Below are 12,736 nucleotides of genomic sequence, written 5' to 3'. Positions count from 1 at the left end.
TGTCCTGTGTAAGTATGAAGTCACGTGTAGGATTTTAAGTGTGCGTGTGCCCCACGTGCAGGGTGGAGTGTAAATACATTCCGACTGTGTGTCGAGGCCGCCTGGCTCTCGGGTCCCCAAGGGCACGGGAGGCCCAAGTGCTGCTGTTCCCACGGCTGCAGGGAACGTGGGGTGACCCACGCCTGCTGCTGCCTCCTCTGTGTTGGCACGGCCGCGTGTGGCCCCGCAGACCGTCCTTTGCACTTGCAGACGCTCAGGAGCTGGCCGTGGTTTGCGGAAGCCCCTGGGGCGGTGGAGCTGGAAGGGCTGGCGGCCTGCGAGGGCGCCTACTCACACAAGTACAGCACGCTGAGCCCCCTGGGCAGCGGGGCCTTCGGCTTCGTGTGGACTGCGGTGCACAAGGAGGAGAACAAGGAGGTACTCGGCCCCTGGAGGGCAGCGGGCCGGCCCACCCACTCCCGGGAGGGCAACGTGGGGTCCTGCCCCCTGGCTTTCCGCTCACTGACGCTGGCTTTTGCCAAAGCTGCGTGTCTGAGCCAACACGTCGTGTATCCGCGTCAAAGTCTTTCTGCTTCTAGTGACGTTTCAGTGGGCCCTTGTGGTTTTCTAGATGAACGAGCATCCCTCTGCCCGCCATGACAGTTGTCTCTCCTTTTCTGTTTGTGTCTCGTCACCCTTGCTTTGCCTTCCCTCCTGTCGCCTGGCAGGACCTGCAGAGCCCGGTGAAGTGACAGGTACGCCACGCTTCTCCTGCCTTGCCCCTGTGCATTACACTGGCCCCTTTTATTTCCTGATGGATACTTTCTGTTTGAGGATATTTCGTTTTATTTTCTGCTCACTAATGTTTTTGTAAAGAATAAGTGTCGAGTTCTATCAAATGTCTTTTTAGCGTCTTTTGAGATGAGCATATCTGTGTTCCTGTAATTGACGTAAAGAGCTCCCGTTTGTAGAATTGGTCCTTGATTATGTTTCAACACTCTTAATGTGTTGCTGAATTTGGTTTACAAATATTTTTATTTGGAACTTTTTCCCCGTTTATATTCTTAAGTAAGACTTTCTTCTTCCTTCCTGTGTGTAAGCCGTGTGAGCCCTGCAGAGGCGCGCTGGTGCATCAGTGTGTGCGCTGTTGTGCCTGGGCTTGTGTCTGTGGCGAGCGGCATCCCCTCGGCTGTCCGAATCCTTACGTTCCCTCTCTTTTCTTTGCTAGACTTGCCAAAGAATTGTCTGTTTCATTCATCAAATATTTTTGTTTTCTTTTAATTGTTTCTCATACTTCCTATGAGTTACTATTGCTATTTTTCCAGCTTATTGGACTGAGTAGTGTTTAAGCTGTTCCTCATACTAAAAGCATTTACTGCGTCGGGTCTTCTGAGTACACTTTGGCCACGTTAACACATACTGCTACTGCTGTCACGTGCTTCCATGCAGTCTAATTCTTAAGTTCCCGTTGTCACCTTTAATTTCTCTGAGTCGGATCTTCTCGTTCTTGTTTTGAATCAGGAATCCGATAGGCCCTAGGGGTTTCTTTAGACCTTTAGACTCAAAGGAAGAAGGAAGCCCCAAAGTTCTTCTCTTGGGTAAAAGGAAACACATGAGTATTTTTGCCTTTCAGAAAACAGAGGTGTCATTTTACATACTGTTAGGCCATGATCAAGGACAGCGGCCAACCAGAAAATAGACTTTTAAGAGTTAAGCTACAGCTCACAGGATGGCACAGCCCTGGGGTCTCGCTCAGGTCAGTTTGGGGGAGTTTTGCCATCTGAACAGTATCGGATCGTGTCACCCAGGAACATGGGGTGTCTTTCCACTTATTTAGATCTTGTTTCTTTCGACAATGTTCTTGTAGTTTTCAGTGTTTGACTCTTGTCCTTCTGTTAAGTCGCCATTATTTTTATATCGTTTCTTCTCTTTCCTGCGTTAGTTTTTCATTTGTTGGAATATATTTGTCATTAATTTTCCTAGGAAGGATGTGTGACGATACGCCTTTTTCCTCTTAGAACTTTTTATATACCATGTCTGGAGTCATCTAGTGTAATTTTGGAGTGACTTTTGCTGCCAGCAACTTGATTTTCTTCTTCTTCTTTCTTCTTTTTTTTAATCTTTGGACTTCAGGAGTTTCAGCAGGATGTATTTCTGTGTGTATGTTCTTTATTCTTGCTTGAGACTTGGTAAAACTTTGATCCAAGTCTTTGAAGCTTTCTTTATCTGAAGAGAATCAGGTCCTTCTGTTAATTCTCCCCCTTCTTTCTTGCCCCTGCTTTCCGCTGACGCTCATCTGAGGGGTGTGCCGGGGCCCGGGGAGACTTCCTTCCTGTCTGCTTGCGCTCTGCAGCTGGCCAGGCAGCAGACACCTCCCCTTTACCTGCTGGACTAGAGCTTCGTCCCCCAACCCCCGGCCGCCCTCCCCGGAAGTGGCAAGCTCATCTTCTTGCTTCCTCTTGAATCTCTCTCCTCTGGCCTGTCCAGTCATGATGACCCTCCCTTCGAAGGATCTTCAGTATTTATCTGCTTGTCACCGCTCACATGCTGGCATCCAAGCCATCAGGCTGGGAGAGACACTTGACACCGCAGACGTCTTAAGTGTCCTTCCCGCCTCTTTCCCGGGCTCTGCTGCCGCCCCAGCTGCCTCTGGTCTCACAGCCTCGCCCCAGCTTCCTCTGCCCCCCGACCCCGAGCTCCTCTCCGCGGCCCTTCCCTTCCCAGCACTCACTCTCCCAGGCCCACGATGCGCTTGGGGTCTTTTCTCTCCCTGGCAGACGATGAGCTCCCGAGGGCGGGTTTTCTGTCATCTCTGTCAGGGTCTCACTGAAGTTAGAGCAGGCCTGGCCCGCGGTCCCTGCTCACCGTGTCGCTCCTTCAGCCGCGTGCCTGGCACTCACCTGGCTGCAGGTATTCTGCTGAGAGACAAGGTGACCATTCAGCGACCTACGGGGCTTATTTCCGTTACAAGTGGCACCTTTTGCCGTTGCCCTTCCTGGCTGCCATCACCAGCTGCTCAGGGCGCCTCCCTCCTATTCCTCTGTGTCCGTCTCTCTTGTCGAGCCCTGACTGGTTCTCAGAACTGACGGGAAGGATGGTCGTTTAGTTTCTAGTTCTCAGGCCTCTTGTGTCATTTTCTCAGCCAGGACGTCCCAACCTCTGTTGAGAAATCGGGGTGATGCAGGGTGTTCTGGGAGTGCCTGCGCCAAGGTCTGCATGGCCCCCTCTTTCCGCCAGAGGCCGCGGCCACTCAGCCGCTGTCCTCCTGCTGCGAGGCTTGTTAATCAGCATCTTCCGTCACGTCCCGGGATTCGGGCAGGTGCGCGTGGAGGTTCCTTCTGCCGCCACGAGCCATCATGGGCAGCAGGTCCCATGGCCCTGGGGGAATGTCTGCAGCCGTGTCTCCCCTCTGCTCCCCGCTTAGGTGGTGGTGAAGTTCATTAAGAAGGAAAAGGTTTTGGAGGATTGCTGGGTCGAGGATCCCAAACTCGGAAAAGTGACGTTAGAGATTGCGATTCTGTCCAGCGTGGAGCACGCCAACATCATCAAGGTGGAGCGCGGTTCTGGTCTCGCGGCCCTGGCGGCTCCCCGGAGGCGTCGTCCACGCGCATCTGCAGGCATCTCGGCAGGGCCAGACCCAGCGCTGTCTCTCCCTAGGTCTTGGACGTGTTTGAGAACCAAGGGTTCTTCCAGCTGGTGATGGAGAAGCACGGCTCTGGCCTGGACCTCTTCGCGTTCATCGACCGCCACCCCAGCCTGGACGAGCCGCTGGCGAGCCACATCTTCCGGCAGGTGAGTGTGGCCCACACTCGGTTCCCCTCGGAGATGGACTTAGTCTTCGGTTTTGGATTCTATAGAGTAGGAGAGAGAGTTTGAGAATGCTTGGCCGAAGCGCAGAGTGAGGTCGGGGAGGACGGACGGCCAAGGCCACATTCCGCCCCGGAGCGGGTGGGAGGCGGCCGTAATGTCTCAGCTTGACTTACACACACGGACTATCCACGCCACCCTCAAAATGGGCAACAGCTGCCAGCGGGCTCGGCTGGGCCCTGTCCACCACCAGGGAGTCGTCACTCATCTGCCGTAGGGTCGCCTAGTGCCGACATGGTGACGCCGGGCGTGTGGCATCAGACAGCACTTCCGAGGCGCGCGTGCAGAAGAATGTCCTGGAAGGGAGAGGCGAGCAAGTCACCTCAACCTCACGGCACTTTCTGAAGTTGGTATTTCTTCCTCCAAGCTCTAACCCCCGGAAGGCACTAGATTTCCAGCTTCTGAGCACCGCCTCCGAACTGTCAGGTGTCATGGTTCTGGCAAAAAGGATGTCCTGTCCCTCTGTCTTCCTGTGTCAGAGGATCGTACAGGCGTTTGCTTTACTTCATGGCAGAGATTGGTCTCCGAGACCTTTGTGTCTGAGGTAGCAGTGGGGGCCACCTGTGAGGGGCTGCTGCTTGACCGATTCTGGAGCAGCTGACACAGGCAGTCACAGTGCTCAGCACGTCGTGGTTTGCAAGAAGCACCAAAGCCCATCGGTAAATCCGTGTGCGTGGCGAGCGCTGTCACACGTAAGCATGGACTCAGTTTTATAGAACTGCTTCGTCACCTGGACACGTGTGTGTGCGTGGTACCAGCGCTCAGTGTCTTACCTGCTCGGTGGCGGGGTTTGGGGCCTGAGACCAGCTCTCCCAGCAGCAGGGGCACGTGGGGACCTGTGGGGAGAGTGGCTTCTTATCCAGGTTCAGGTTCTCTTGAGCCCTTTGTAGTTAATGAACCTGATGAAACTTTCCGTGTTCAGGTTAATGTGTGGTTTGTTTCCTGCCTGGACCCTGATCTGTGTGTGTGCACGTATGCGTGCGTATGAATGTCTACGTGTGTATATGCATGCGTGTGTGTGCATGTGTGTGCACCTGTGTGTGCACATGCATGTTGTATATGTGTGTGGGTATAAATGTGCAGGTGTATATACACTTGCATATATGTATGTGTAAATATGCATTTACTTATTAGTTATAAGTTAATTGGGCTTAATTAATCTTCTGTTCACTATTGCATCTGATTCAAAGGTATTCATTTGTAAATATAAAATTGTCTCTGATAATCAAAGTGACTGACTGCATCCACAAGTCACTATGTGGATTGGTACAGTTGGTGACCAGACCGTGACTGGTGAGAAAGTTTACTCATCCACGGAAACGGAACGGAAATCCTGCTTTTATTGATCCGCCGCCGGGCGTGCGGTCTGGGCTCCCCTTCCGAGTCGGGCGAGGTCACTGGGCTTGCGGAGGTGGAGCCGTCCCGAGGGCAGGACCGTCAGTCAGTGTCGCTGGGAGTCCTGCACACTGTGGGGGACACGGCGGGCACTCAGCCTCGCGTCGGAGGTCGCAGACTTGGCTCCTAACTGCCACACGAGCCCTGAACCGAAGGCGCCATGCGAGGCTTTCCCAGGCAGGGCCACCTCCAGCCCCCACGCAGTAAAGCGGCCCACGTGTCTCTAGCTTCTGCTCAGGCCTGTGTGTGCTTCCTGCGAGGTGGTCGTGGTGGGTGGCGTGGGGCGAGTGAGTGTCCGCCGGGAAGTTTTCACGTGTAGCAGAGACAGCGAGGACTTAAGGCTTCGTATTCACGTGCGAGATGGGAAGTGGGGGACTTACAGGTTTGCCGAGAGGGCAGATCTTGTGCTGTGTCCTCATCACAGATGATGATAATGCGGTTTTCAAAGAGTCACGCATTCACCTTGCTGGCTCGCAGGTGTCGCGTGTGCCGGCCACGGCGGGCACGGCCGCCTGGAGCCGCCTGCCTCCGGTGGGTCGGTCGGGCCTCCTGTCGCCCTCCACCGTGAGTGACAGCGCCCTTTCCTTCCGTGTCGCTCTTCCCTTCGTTCTCATCCACCCTCGTTCGAGTTGCGTGTCTCCCTTGGATCGCTTTGCGAAAAACCACTGTGGCCCCGATTTCAGCTGGTGTCGGCGGTGGGGTACCTGCGCTCGAGGGGCATCATCCACCGGGACATCAAGGATGAGAACATCGTCATCGCCGAGGACTTCACGATCAAGCTCATTGACTTCGGCTCCGCGGCCTACCTGGAGCAGGGCCGGCTGTTCTACACCTTCTGCGGGACCATTGAGTACTGCGCGCCCGAGGTCCTCATGGGGAGCCCGTACGTATGGGCGGGGCCGCCACCGGGGGGTTTCAGGTGGGAAAATGGCTTCTGTTCATGCCTCTGCGACGAAGACATGGAGGGATGAAGTGAGCGGCAGGCGGGCCAAGTGATACTGGTTGGGGGAGCAGGGTGACGGGTTCAGGGGTTCAGTCTATTATTTTCTCAACTTTTATGTTTGCGGTTTTATATAACAAAGTTAAGAAAAAGATAAAAGAGGCCCAAAAGATGGGACGCGTCAAATAAGTGAAGAGGATTCTTCTTTAGTTGGGTTGACTTATTTCGATGACAGGAATAATAATCTATCGTGGTAAAATGTTGTTGGGTCGGCCATCTGTAGAGCAAGGAAATCAAGCCATAGAAGCAGCACTGACCCGCGGGGCCAGCACCCCCAGCTGCAGGAGCCGTCCCTGGCCCGCCCCGGCCTCCCGCTCTTGCAGGGGGAGAGAGAGGCGGGTCCCGGGAGTGTGGCCGAGTGCCATCCTTGCGGGGAAGCCTGGGAGCTGAGGCTGCCCTGGGCGGGGCCTGTGCCCCGGGACTCGGGACATCGCTGCTCAGGTGTGCTGGGGCTTGAGTGCAAACAGGTCTGTTTCCTGCTCGTCTGCATATAAAGTGTCTTTACACGTGTGACGTGGACTGTCAGGTCAGACCCGGACAACAGGCGTTTCTCTGTCCCACCTGCACGCGTGTCGGTCAGTCAGGTAGAGTGAAGCTGCCCCGACAGGAGAGGTGTGGTCAGGACTGTCACAGCGTTGCGTGGCCCTCACTGCCTGCTGCTGCAGCACTCTGCACTGCGCCCTCTGTGCCTGCGTCTTTCGGTCTTGTTCTCCTGTGACGGGCGTGGGGACACTCAGACCTGGCTAGAGCCGGACTTCAGTCCAGCGCCCTGAGTCTAGGGCGTTGGCTTGTAGCCATTGCTGTTTCCATGCCGGGCCTGAGGCTCAGAGAAATCAGCACTGGTGTGAGAAGTGACCAGGGGCTCTGATCCCCGTGTCTGCTCAAGTCCCGATTCATTTCAGAGTCAGGAATGTGGAGTCGCTGCCCACTCCTGCCCCAGCCCGCTACAGGCCAGGCTGGCCCCGTGAGCCTATGCCCGGGCTTTGGTCCACGGGCGAGTGTGGAGGGAGCGCTGGAGAAGCCCTCCCCGTCACGCCCATGGCCACCCAGAGCCACCGGACGGTGTGCATTAGTGAGAGGGGTCTAAGGAGAGCCCTGCAGGATTTTTTAAGATATAATTTGGTCACTCTAGTGCCCCAGAGTGCCATTGGCTGCTGTCTGTCCTGTGGTGGCCATCGTGTCATCAGTGTTGGAGAGGGACTATGTGTCCTTGGGACCATGACATGTGCCTGTGGCTCGCCTGCCCTCACCCTACCCCTGTGTCTGGGCTGTGAAGCTCCCACAGGGACATGGGGTGGTGGCACTTATGCGCATTTTAGTCTCCAAGCCGGGGAAGCCCTGGGTGCTGCTCATTACCTCCTGCCCTCCCCAGGGGGCCACGCTCCCCGCTTCTCCTGGTGCCCTGTGCCGGTCTGCTCCCTCCGCGGCTTGCTGGGCTGCGGACACCCTCCCCTGAGCTCCCTCCTCCATCCCGCCCGCTCTCCCCGTGGCCGAAGGTGCTCTGAGCTCTGACTCTGGACCCTGTCCTCAGGGCTCTGCTTCCCCCTCATCGTTGTCGTGGCCTTCTACACCAGGACTTGGCAAACTGTGGCAAATCTGGCTCACCACGGGTGTTTATAAATAAAGCTTTATTGGCAAACAGCTACACACATTGGCCCGCTCGTGTCTGTGGCTGCCACTGTGCTGCCATGGCAGAGAGGAGTGGCCGTGACAGAGGCTGTGTGGCCCACAGCCTAAGATGCTAAGTCTTGGGCCCTTAAAGAGCGTGCTGACCCCTGTTCTCCTGTGCTGAATTTTTCTCTTCAGCTTCCAAAGCTCGCAGTCTCTTTCTCCAGAGCAGAAACGATGCAAAAACAAAACGCGGATCTGATATCCTCGCTCTCGCTCATGTGGCCTCATCTCTCCCCTGAGGTCTGTCCTCATGACTCCTGGCCATGCTGCTGCCCTGAGCCCTCCCGTCTCCTGATTTTCTGCCTCCTGATGTCCCTAGGCTCTCTGTGGCCCCTGGGTGGCAGCGGGCTCTGTCCTGGGCCATCTTCTCACGCACCAGTTTCTCTCGGCCACCGTTCCTAAATCTGCTGTCTGGTGAAGTGCCGCTGCTTCCTAGTCCACTCCCCGAGCTCCGGGCCGCGTGACCAGCGGCCTCGAGCAGCACGGGGGCACATGTGTGGGGACAGCCCGCCCCGCCCCGGTGCCCCACTGGCAGCAGCTTCAACCGCATGAGTACCTGGCAGCATCGGTGCCTCTTAGGTGCCCCGTGCGCGGGGGCCAGAAGGGGGCTGTGACAACAGTGCACCTGGCGCCTTCTCCCCAGAGCTTGCTCCTCCGGCTGGTGCAGCCCCCGGGGCCCCTCCCCCCACACCTTCTCGTCACTTTCTTCTCTGTCCCTGATGCCGTTGCCTTACTTTGTCCTTGAGTATTCTCACCTGTGCCCTGAGCATCCTTCGCCTCGGCCATCTCTCCGAAGGGCCCACTGTCCTGTTCTGAAACCGCTTGTGGCTCTCAGTGGCCCTGGTGAGCCGAATCCCAGTGGGGCCTGGTGCCTCGCACTCTGCCCGCTGTGCCTTCTCTCCACCTCCTCCAGGAAGCCCCCCAACACCCCCAGACACTGTGCTCTGCGCCCATGTGCCATGTGCACTGTTTCTTGCCCGTGGTTAGCATTCTGCCGCCTGAGTTCGTGTCTCAGCTGCCCGAGTGCCATAGCTCTGCTTCTTCTCTCCCTCCTGGTGCATGGTGGCATCTGGCTGGCGGCGGACGTGCTGGACATTGAGAGTGTGACCAGGAGTATGGCAAGCCTCCCTGGGAGCCCCTCCCAGGTGATTGGGGCCCGGGGCTCACGTGCGGGGCTGGTCCGCCACGAATGCTTCCTTCTCCCGCGGCAGCTACAAGGGGCCGGAGCTGGAAATGTGGTCGCTGGGAGTCACGCTGTACACGCTGGTTTTTGAGGAGAACCCCTTCTGCGAGCTGGAGGAGACCATGGAGGCGGCGATAAGCCCTCCGTACCCGGTGTCGCAAGGTGAGCGTGGCTGCGGTGGCCGCTCTGCCCGCCCTGTCCCCTGACCTTTGTCCATGCTGAGGCCACCATCCTCTTTTCTGCCCGTTCCTCCCACTTTGATCTGAATTTGAGGATGACGTGCATGTGACTTGAAAGTACCGCGGTAACTGCATCTTTACGAGGGCCCCCCTTCAGCTCCCAGGGGCGCTCTCCTGAGACAACCTCAGTGCCTGTGAGCTTGGCCGTGGCAGTGACTGTCACTTGTGGGGATGGAGGGACTTGGCCCCCGGCAGCTCCCATGCCAGCAAGCCTAGGGGTCCCCTCAGGGCCATGGTGGTGGTTTGCCTCTGAAGGGAAGACCAGTGTGGGGCGGCGGGCGTGGGCTCCACCGAGAAGGGACGTCCTGAGTCTGGGCTGGGCCAGCTGGGGACCTGCAGCTGGAGGAGCGCGAGGGTGCTGGGACACAGGGTTCTGAGGTCCCCCCCGATGTCGACGTTTCGTGATTCCGTAGTCATCACTTACTGTCGTGAGTCGGGAGGTGACGAGATCATCACGCATCACGTCCGTGCCTGGGATTCTTCGCTTGGGTCAGAAGCCTGTGTCTCAGTCGGCTTGGCCGCCCGTGGCGGACATCACAAACAGGGCTTGGGCGACAGTCGCTCACTCCCACAGCCTGAGGGCTGGGCGCCGCGGGCCGGGTGCTGGCGGGCTCGGTTCCTGCTGGAGCCGCCTCCTGTCTCCGTGTGCCAAGGAGGTGGGGAGACGGGGAGCGAGCTTTCTGGACTCTTCGTATGAGGGCGCTGATCCTGTCACAGGCCTGCCCTCACGACCTCATCTGATCGCCCATGATGGTCCCCTCCCAAAGCCCCACCTTCCGTCACCGTTGCATAGCGCTTAGGGCCGCAGCCTGTGCATTTGAGGGTCATAGGCAGCCCACGGCGGCCCAGGAGGGGACTGGCGGGGCTTGCTGGCACTCAGGGTCCTCTGCCACGGCAGCTCTTGCTGCATGCTGTCCCACCCACGATGGCTGGTCCACGTGCTCCCTCACTAGGCTCTTAGGACACTTCTGGGACAGGGAGGCTCAGAGCGACCCTGAGTGAGGTAACACCCGTGTTGTTAGAGGAAGTGGGACCCAAATCCAGACTCCAGGGTGGGCCTCTTCCCAGAACTTGCGCTTCCTTCCTGTGGGGACCCATTCTGGGTCTCCTGCCAGGTGCCCCCCTCCCCTCTGCTGTCATGTGCGCCTTGTGTCACTCACGGCTCTGCATAGCCAGAGCCTCCGAGAACAGGCCGCGCTTAGGGACCTCTGCATGTCGAGTGTGTGGGGCAGGATCTCAAACTCAAGCGTTCATGTCAGAGGTGACAGACCTCTCACAGCCTTTCTCAAAGCACAGCTGGGGGCCTTGTGCACCAGAAGCCCTGGGGTGCTAGTTAAAAATGGGGGTTCCAGGGCTCCCTCCTGCCCAGAGGTGCCGCTGGGGGTGGACCAGCACCGTGGTTTGCAGATGTGTGCCACTTGACCCCAGCCCTGCCCACTGTCGGTCTTTCGGCCCCATGCCCAGGGTGGGCTTTTACGTCCCCAGATCTAATGAACCTCATGTCTGGGCTGCTGCAGCCTGTGCCTGAGCAGCGCACCACTTTGGAGAAGCTGGTGACAGACCCTTGGGTGACGCAGCCTGTGAACCTTGCTGACTACACCTGGGAGGAGGTGTGTCGAGTCAACAAGTCAGGTGAGAGGCATGGACTGTGCCAAGGAGGGTGAGCAGGTCCCCCAGGCTGCCTTCTGGGTCTGGGGGGACAGAAGGCTCCATCCTCCATGCTCTCCTGGACACAAATGTCAGGGGCTGTAGCTGGCTTGTCACCTACGAAACAAATGGGGCTTGGTCCCATCCCAGAGGCCCCTGAATGCCACTGGAGTCCAGAGCTTGGCTGTGGGTGTCAGAGGCAGGTGAGTGCCCACGGGAGCCTGTGATGAGGCGGCAGCTACAGGAGGTGTCGGGGCCAAGGGTCGAGAAGTGCAGCTGGTGACGGTCTGAGTCTGGGGGCCCAGGGGCCCCGCTCTGCAGGGTTGGCTCTTGGCCACGTGACCGGGCAGCAGCCTGTGTCTGTCACCACCGCTCAGAGCAGGCATACCGAGTTAGTGTCGATGGCTCTGAGCGCAGAGCCCCCCGCAGCACCTCAGCAAGCCCCAGGACTCTGGGTGTTGCCGGCTGGGTTCCGAAGGGCCCCTCAGACACCTTTTGCTCCTAGGAACTCTCCCAGAGAGAAGTAGAGCATTTTAGGGTCCTGTGTTGTTAGCAGATGTTCCAACATCTTCTTCTTTCTTCAGAAAGTGGAGTCCCATCCTCTGTGGGTCAGGAGACGGAGAGCAGCACCCCGAGTGCAACGGCCTTGGGCCCCGGGGGACCCCCGTGACAATGGCTTCAGTCAGGAAATCGTGTTCTCAGGAATTAGGCTCCGTCCACCTTCTAAAAATGCATATGCGAGTGTGGCAAATACTAGAACAAAAGCCAGGGGTGCTCTATGACTTTAAGCTTATAAAATAGACTTGGGGTTCATTTTTTCCACGATCTTGAAACAACATGGTGTTATTTCAACTGAGTGTTGAGTTTTGTGCTGTTAGAGGGCTTTAGAATTAGTAAGGATTCATCTGCCAACTAAGCGGCCAGAGTGTTTCATTAATTTATTTTCTTGGACATTTTCCAAATTAAAGCAGTTTTGTTAAGCAGTTACCCTGACTCGGGCTGTATGAGTTCTTCCACGATGCCGGGTGGGAACCACTTCGTTTCTTTGTTTTTCCGTTTCTATGCCCCCACTCGCCACAGCTGGGGAGAGCTTTAGCCTCGAACAGTGTGGGGGGCCGGAGCTCAGGCCGAGGAGACTGGGAGCGCGTGGTGGTCTCAGGTGCGTCCCTTCTCCCCAGGCACAGCTCGTCAGGGTCGGCCCGCCACCCGTCCAGGCTCTGGTTGCAGTGGGTTCTGCAGCCGGCCTGTGCTGTTCACCCACAGTGCCCTCCCAGCGCCCCTGGATGACCTGCAGCCAGCCTGGAGCCACCTCTGCCACAGCGTGGGGCACCAGCCCTGTCACCGTCCCACTCTTGTTCAGGTGGCGGTGCCACTCCCACTCAGACGGCCCCTCCCACTCCTTCCTGGGCTCCAGAGCATCGGCCTCTGAAACAACCAGCTCAGGCGCACGTAGTCCAGCCTGTATTTTCTATCTGTGTTCGGGGGAGGGAGTGGCTAGAGGGTAAGAGGAAAACTCCCCCCTCCTCATAGCAGGAAGAAAGCAAAAATGAAGACTCCCGCCCTTTCCCCCCATGTCACCACTTTCTGCAGTTCCGAGTCTCCTCCTGGCCGGAGCCCTCGGGAAGATGCTCAGGGGCCAGGCTTCCTGCAGAATGGTCCTGCGCCAGCTTCTAGTGCGCGTTTAGGAAGCGCTCGACTGTATGATGTTTTAGGATCCTCAGATAACAGTTAACGTTTTTCTCAACTAGGATTTTG

The 12,736-nt window shown here is 57.3% G+C and overlaps 1 protein-coding gene across 1 annotated transcript in view; it reads left to right on the top strand.

The window, feature by feature from the left end:
• PASK (PAS domain containing serine/threonine kinase) overlaps positions 1-11,968 on the top strand; it is a 34,518-nt gene extending 22,550 nt beyond the window's left edge. Inside the window, exons 8-14 of the mRNA XM_023521083.1 lie at positions 31-417; positions 3,404-3,529; positions 3,637-3,771; positions 5,925-6,124; positions 9,124-9,257; positions 10,820-10,966; positions 11,566-11,968. Of these exons, the coding sequence (XP_023376851.1) occupies positions 31-417; positions 3,404-3,529; positions 3,637-3,771; positions 5,925-6,124; positions 9,124-9,257; positions 10,820-10,966; positions 11,566-11,651 (1,215 nt within the window). The 3' untranslated portion in view covers positions 11,652-11,968. The remainder of the gene's footprint in view (positions 1-30; positions 418-3,403; positions 3,530-3,636; positions 3,772-5,924; positions 6,125-9,123; positions 9,258-10,819; positions 10,967-11,565) is intronic.
• Positions 11,969-12,736: the final 768 nt, after the last annotated feature.

This window comes from Pteropus vampyrus, unplaced genomic scaffold (genome assembly GCF_000151845.1).
Source record: "Pteropus vampyrus isolate Shadow unplaced genomic scaffold, Pvam_2.0 Scaffold291, whole genome shotgun sequence".
Taxonomy (NCBI): Eukaryota; Metazoa; Chordata; class Mammalia; order Chiroptera; family Pteropodidae; genus Pteropus; species Pteropus vampyrus.
This window is presented reverse-complemented; position numbering and strand designations above follow the sequence as displayed.